Source organism: Protomyctophum bolini (assembly GCF_963924005.1).
Source record: "Protomyctophum bolini genome assembly, chromosome: 22".
NCBI lineage: Eukaryota > Metazoa > Chordata > Actinopteri > Myctophiformes > Myctophidae > Protomyctophum > Protomyctophum bolini.
This window is the reverse complement of record NC_137883.1, coordinates 28,988,900-28,996,624: the sequence shown is the minus strand read 5'-3', so window position 1 is coordinate 28,996,624 and position 7,725 is coordinate 28,988,900. Positions and strand designations below refer to the sequence as shown.

The 7,725-nt window shown below is 44.1% G+C and overlaps 1 protein-coding gene across 1 annotated transcript; it reads left to right on the top strand.

Annotated features, from left to right (window-relative positions):
* Positions 1-205: 205 nt before the first annotated feature.
* kcnv2a (potassium channel, subfamily V, member 2a) lies at positions 206-6,888 on the top strand (the record flags this gene model as incomplete). The annotated part of the gene is made up of 8 exons (XM_080755667.1): positions 206-340; positions 1,590-1,768; positions 2,020-2,191; positions 2,662-2,853; positions 3,343-3,597; positions 4,718-4,834; positions 5,900-6,025; positions 6,640-6,888. The coding sequence occupies 8 exons, from the start codon at positions 206-208 to the stop codon at positions 6,886-6,888; spliced, it is 1,425 nt and encodes a 474-aa protein (XP_080611793.1).
* Between the last annotated feature and the right edge of the window lie 837 nt (positions 6,889-7,725).

Sequence of the window (7,725 nt, the reverse complement as noted above, 5' to 3'; positions counted from 1 at the left end):
AACACAAACATTGAAGACGACAGTGAGGACGCAAATTCCGATTGGCCAGAATGAGATGATGTATGATGATGTACGATATAAGAGCGCCCTCACTTAATATTTTTTCTTTTAAATAATTATTTCTTCATTTTTCCTCTCTTCACTTTGAACAATTTACCATTGGATTTCGATGCCATTCAACTGAACCTTGTCCTCCTGTGAACAGATGGGCAGAGACATCTATGATCCATACGCTGATTATGATGAAGATGAAGAGGAGGAGAGATGTGTGTCCGCCCCGACACAGCTCCTCTCCCCTCCCCCCAAACACTACACACTCACTATCAACGTCGGCGGCAGGGTACAGTCATTCACCCATTTTTATTATGAAATATACTACTGAAACTCAGTAGTTCTTGGAAGTCAGCCTATAATGTCTTTAAACAGGGCTCTTCGGCAGGGGGTCTGGGACCCTAGGTGGTCCTCAGAGTTACTATAGGGGTACGGCAAAATTCTGTGTGATAGGAACGCTTTTTATTTACATATTTATTTATTTATTATATTACTTTCTTGAACGCTAGCGTCTGAGGAGAACTTCCTCAGCAGCACGAGGCGTTGTGACAGTGTAGATCAACTATGTTCGGCAAATTGGTGGTTTGTGTGTACTGTGTAGAGGAAAAAAGAGCTGACCAAGTACAGAGCCAAAGTTTACTAAGCATTGAGGGTTCACGTAAGTGGTTAAATGTCTGAAAATTAGAAAAGTAAAGTCAACAAACAAAAAAAACATGAATTGATACCACACTGATGACACCGCTGCATGTCAAACAAGTGAAGCTGTCTATGAAATCTATTAAAAAAGAAGAAGAAAAAAAGGTTTAATCTGCAACACAATTTTATACAATATGTATTGGGGGATCCCTGCTCCATCTGTCCTCGGTCCTCAGGCCTGAAAAACCTTGAAGACCTGTCTTAAAACAAGTCATGGTTGTTCGACTGGTTCTCTCTGTTTGTGTGTGTGTGTGTGTGTCTCTCTCTTCTCTCTCTCTCTGGGTGGATGATGGACACAACTGGAGAGAGAGAGACTGGACGTCAGAACTGGAACTAGGTCATAATCATACTGTAGCAAAGCCTTAAGTCGCTGTACATGTTATCCTGTTAAATCTCTACTTATTACAGCTTGTAGTGGACCCCTCCTCTCCCCTCCCCTCCCTTCCATACTATTCATATCTATCTTCATCTTTCCTCTCTCTAATCATCTCCTCACTGCCCCCAGCTTGTCCCCCCCCCCCTCTCTCTCTCTCTCTCTCTCTCTCTCTGTCACACACACACACGCCTGCACGCACGCACACACGTGCACAGCACACAAGTTGTGCAGACACGCACACATAGAATCATGCAAAACACATACAGTACACATACAGTATACACATGCATGCAGTTTGCACGCACGCACGCCACGTGTGTGCACACACACATATACACACGCACACATATATACACGCACACACACACACACACACACACACACACACACACACACACACACATGCGCGCGCACGCGGTGGCAGGGCATCAACTCTTTAAATGTATTCTATTGTCTTTTGGTCCAGGTATACCACATGCCCTCCCGGCTAGCAGCCAAGTATCCAAGGACTCGCATTGGTCGGATAGCCACGTCCACGGACCACCGCAGGAAGTTGGACCTGTGTGACGACTACATCTTCCAGAGCAACGAGTTCTTCTTCGACAGAGACCCCCAAGTCTTCCACTTCATATTTAACTTCTACAGGTAGTGCGGCTGCATGGGAAATTAACACCAAAATATATGGAAAGGCGATATTTTAGAACCAATAACCGACTTAATCTTGCTCATGTAGGTCAATAGAATAATCGAGAAACATTGTTTTTTAAATAATGTAAACAAATGCCTTACACTCTGTGTAAGATAAGTGGGTCACACGCACGCATACACGCACACACTGCCACTGCCACTGCCATGCCATGCCAATCTGACATGTGCGTGTACTTGTGGCCGTTGAGGACTGGAGTGCTGTGGATCAAAGAGGAGCTGTGTCCTCGCAACTACGTGGAGGAGCTGAACTACTGGGGCGTGAGGATGAAGAACGCACAGCGCTGCTGTCGCATCGGCTTCGAGGAGAGACAGGACGACCTCAACGAGCAGCTGAAGATACAGAGAGACCTGGAGGCTGAGGTCTGTCTGTCTGTCTGTCTGTCAGTCAGCAGGAAGATGAGGTCTGTCTGTCTGTCTGCCTGTCAGTCAGCAGGAAGATGAGGTCTGTCTGTCTGTCTGTCTGTCTGTCAGTCAGCAGGAAGATGGGGTGCCATAGTTTTGTACTTTTTGCTTTGGATGTGTCTATCTATGGAGTTCACATTACTCTAATTTAGACCCCTAGCTGGGTGTGGCTGGGTGTAGTCAAAAGGCCCAATCGAAATACACCGCTTTAGTGCATTATTTACAGAAAATCAATTATTGAATTGAATTACTAGGCTAGGTCAAATATTATCCCTATATAATTGGCTATAGAAATTACAACAATAAAGCTATAGTGGCATATTTGCATTTTGCTGGCAATTACCAGTAGTTAACCAATTCAGAACATACATGCAGTTCTGTTCTGTCATCCTATTCTCTCTACATTGTCCTCCTTTGGCCTGTTTTAGATCGAGGTGGAGGAGAATGAAGAGTTGTTTCATGGCATGGTGTTGGGTCCCACCAGGAGAAAGATTTGGAACTTCATGGAGAAACCGTTCTCGTCCGTCCTGGCCAAACTGATGGGCGTTGCTTCGTCCTTCTTTGTGCTGGTGTCCCTGGTGGCCATGACACTCAACACAGTAGAAGAGATGCAGTACAAGGTGTGTTGATGCCCGTGTGTGTTGTTGTATCCTATATCCCAGGAGGTTCTCAATGTTTTAGGCTGGGATTCTAGAGTTGTTCTAGAGTCTAGAACAATCACTACCTATATGGAGTTTGGGTTGATATTCCGTGACCAAATATGGCACCAGCTGGGGTAATTAATAATTATGATGTATTACTAGCTAGGGATTCTTTAAAAATGTTTATAGTTAGTGTAATTTATTTTATGACTATAATTTGGGCTATTGCTTTTGTATAGCTGTCCTTCTGTCTGTCTCTCCTACACCGTCTCCCTCTCTCTCTCTCTCTCTCTGGGTGGATGATGGACACAGCTGGAGAGATGTGGCGTAAATCTTTGAATATATATTCTTTCAGAGTGAACATTCTTAACTTGATAATAGAACTTCTTGTTTATTGTAAGTGGAGTACTATTACTTATGTAAATATGTGTATCGTCCCTGTTGAATGAAATTAATGACACACTTCAGACGTCACCAGAGGAGCTCGGCGGGAGGTCGTATGGAGAATACATGGAGATCTTCTGCATCGCCTTCTTCACTGTGGAGTACCTGCTGCGTCTGGTGTCCACGCCGGACCTGCGGCGCTTCGGACGCAGCATGCTGAACGCCGTGGACCTCATCGCCATCCTGCCCCTCTACCTGCAGATGGTCCTGGAGAGCTGCATGGACGAGCACACTCTGAGAGACACCTGGGACAGAGAGACGGCCTCCCAGGTCGGCAAGGTGAGACGAGTTACCTTCAAAGATACAGAACCTTGCCATGAAAAAAGGTCAGTTTTAGCAGGAGTTTTCGGCCATCGCGGCATTAAACGAACTGCCCCGCCGATGGGATGGTTCTGTATACAATGTACTGTACATGTATGATGGGATGGTTCTGTATACAGTGGGGACCTCATCTTTTTGTATTGTCTTGGTGTTATGCGCTATGTGTTGTTTTTGATGTGGGTGTTTGAACAGACTGTGAAGACAAATATCCTTCTTATCCTTATTATATGAAGCAGAGAACAGTGGGTTCATTGGACATTTCGACAAGCACACTGCATATTGGATTTTGAATCTTGACTCGACAGACAATGTGCAGCAGTGTTAAGACAAAACTATGCATGCGTTGTACACTTGTGTTTATTGCCTCGAGACTCTCCACAAGTATATAGTAAAATTTGAGAAATTGTCATTGTGAGTATAATTTGAGATTAGGTAACCTACAGTTAGAGATTAGCTGCATGCACACACACCCCTAACCCCAACCTCTAAACCTAATTTATAGGTTTAGGGGTTGGGGAGAACTTATTGTCATAATAAAATGTGTAATATTAGCCTTTAGTTTGGAACCAATTACCAAGCCATGCATACAAATTTCCATTTGGAGACTGACACTCAGTAATTATTTGGGACTTATGATCAAAATAAGAACATTATAACGGTGTGTAAAAACGAAATCTAGAATTTGCTGTGTAAGAGGCCAATTACGAGTCTTGCCACGGGCACATTTGTCCCTGTACGGACATATTGTTGAACCCTGATGCTAGTATGTGACAGCTAGTTCAAACCTTTATCCTGAGTGCCAAGCAGGGAAGCATTGAGTACCATTTTTGTGGGGCGGTACGCGCTTTGTGCTTTATGCATGCCCCCAAATGCCCCAAAGGCACTTCACACAAGTGTGATTTAACCACTCCAACCGCCCAGTCTCAGACCGGACACTCTAACCAATACCATAAGCCAAGGCCACTGAGTTGGTTAATAAATGTGTGACATAGAGTTGAGTACCGTTTTAGTTTTTCCCATAACAAAAACCCACTGTGCCCTCTCATTCTGTGTTTGTGTGTTTCTCACCTCCTGTCAGGTAGGCCAGGTGTTGCGTATTGCGCGTCTGATGAGAATCTTCAGGATTCTGAAGCTGGCTCGTCACTCCACAGGACTCAGAGCGTTTGGCTTCACACTGAGGCAGTGTTACCAACAGGTTTGGTTTGGTTCTAATGTATCCAAATTAAACGTTGAAATGAAATACATTTAAATCAAATTGTAGATTGTTATTAGTATGTGTGACATTCTTCTTCTTCTTCTTCAACACACTGTCACTCCCCAAAATGCATATTGTGACTTATTGCGACAAACGCAGGGCTTAAAGCCAAAAAGAATCCCATGACTGAAAATTACTTTTTGCAAATCTCATTAAATAACCCCCATGAAATCCGTCCCCAGGACTGAGAACTTTAAGCCCAGCTGGACAAATGTGACCCAACGCCAAACGGTGCCGGGCACATCCGCGGTACAGGAAAGCAGAAGTGCCGTTCTCAAACCCAAGACATAAAAGGGTGACGGCTCTGCCAAACACAAACCAAAACAAACAAGTTAAACCGTTAAAACGACATGACGGAGGCATGCTGTTTAAAGTGGATTTGAGCCACGAGAGGCATCGCTGAGCAAGCTGTTAGGCGAGTCTGTTTCAGTCTATTTGCCCTCCCTTCCAGCAAATCTTTTATTTAGTTTCAGTTATAGTCTTTTGAATACAATTCCATTAAGTCATATTTTAGTCACCTGAATGTTGATTTGGCCTCACAGCTAGAAGGTCCCGGGTTCGATTCCTGCCGGGGGCCCTGTGGGCGCTAGGGTCGTGTTCTCGTCTCTGCGTCATCAGCGTCCTTACCCTTGGCATGTTCTCCCAGTCCCTGTGTCCCCTAGGATAGTAAAGAAGTCTAGCATGTGCACTAGTCTAGCCTCTGTCTTTCAGAAGCTAGACTGGGCAAGATCTCCATTGACTGAGTCTGTGCCCGAGTGGCCCAATGGAATTTTTTTGGCAAATCTATGAATATATTCTTTTAAGGCGAATTGTATTAATTAAATTCTTTACATCTGGGGGTCTCTGGAAGAAAATATTTTGAGATGGGGGTCGACGGCTAAATACATCTCATTTTGGGGCATTCTTGAGATGAAAATGTTTGAGATTGAGAACCACTGATAAATAAGAATAATAAAAATAAGACATTTGTAGAAGACGGGCTAACACTGCCTCCTCCCTCTGCAGGTGGGCTGCTTGTTGTTGTTCATAGCTGTAGCGATCTCCATGTTCTCAGCCATGGTATACACTGTGGAGCATGAGGTCAACAACACTAACTTCACCTCCATACCGCACGCATGGTGGTGGGCTGCTGTGAGTCGCACGCACACTCACTCACACACACACACACACACACACACACACAAGTCACGCATGCACACACGCTTGTGTTGTGAGCTTGTAGATCTATTTTCACTATTTCTTAACCCATTCTGACCTGAGATCAGATTCATACGAGGTTTCCACGGGACACACACTGGTCTGATTAACCCATTCTGACCTGAGATCAGATTCTAAAAATGTCAGTCGTTCTTCGAATTTTTCAAAAATAGCAGACCTACAAGCTCGTATCGCGCCACTCGGTGGCGCGATATGAGCTTGTAGATCTGCTATTTTTCAATAGCTAAAGCATAACATGATGCCAACACCAAAATGGGTGCCCGGTCAGAATGGGTTAAAGGACAACGTCACCCATTTTCAACCTATCTTCAAATAATTGGTGGTCCTCCTCACTTATGCTCATGATAATATGATTCTACCATTGTACTCAGTCTGACCCATTGTTTGGGAAACACTGATCTACAGTATATATTATCTATCTACATTCGACAGTATCTATCTACAATCTATCTAGTATCAGTCTGTCTGTCTTATCTATCTAATTTATCTATCCATCCCCCTTCTCTCTCTCTCTCTCTCTCTCTCAGGTCAGTCTGTGTACGGTGGGCTATGGCGACATGTTCCCAGAGAGCAACCTCGGGCGCATCTTTGCGTTCGGCTGCATCTCGTTCGGCATCATCCTCAACGGCATGCCCATCTCCATCCTCTACAACAAGTTCTCCGACTATTACGGCAAGCTCAAGTCCCACGAGTACACGGCGGTCGTCAGGGCGCGCGGGAAGGTCCACTTCGCCCGGCGAGCCACCAGGAAGATGGCCATGTGCTGCGACCCGTAGGGGTCCATTTGGTTTCACTTTACACTCTCAAGAGTTAAATTATTGTTAAACATCTCTATTACTTAGTTTACAAGAAGTCTACACAATTAGCGAATGTAGAATAATTGTTATTTTGATCAACGTTTCCCTGTTATTTCTCCTAATGGTACCAACATCAATACAGCATGGAATTGTGGACAAAATCGGTTTTGGGTCCGAGGCTAAATGTCATCAAATGGTGGTCCGTGGCTCAACTGCAGAGTACCGTAAATAAACATTTCAAAGCACATGTGCAGACTAATTAAACTTTAAATATGTACACAGAATATATACATATATTTAAATCTGTTTAATCTCGATGCAATGTTTAATCCATAGACATTAGCATGGATTTCACCATCACTGTCCCTACTCGGTAAAATCCTCACTGTAAATTTAAGTCAGTGTACAAAAGTAACCAAATGGACCCTGACACTCTATAGTATGTCGTCGAAAAGCATGATTTTCATCACTATTTGGAGCACGCCAAATCGAACTGTGTAGGTCTCTTTTCGGATCTTTGTTAAGTGGTTATATCAAGCGTTGAAATATTCCGTTTTGGAAAACGACATAGGGCAGGCTACTGATGATGCTGCCCTATGTCGTTTTCTGCCCTATCACGTTGGCATCGTGGTCAGTATCATGTTGGCATCATGGACAGTATCATGTTGGCATCATGGTCAGTATCATGGTCAGGATAGTGGTCAGTATCATGTTAGCATTGTGGTCAGTATCATGGTTAGCGCGGCTACAAATTCTGACGGGAAGATGGCATACTGAAACCAAATCCTTCAAAATGCACTTGAGTAAAAGTACAAA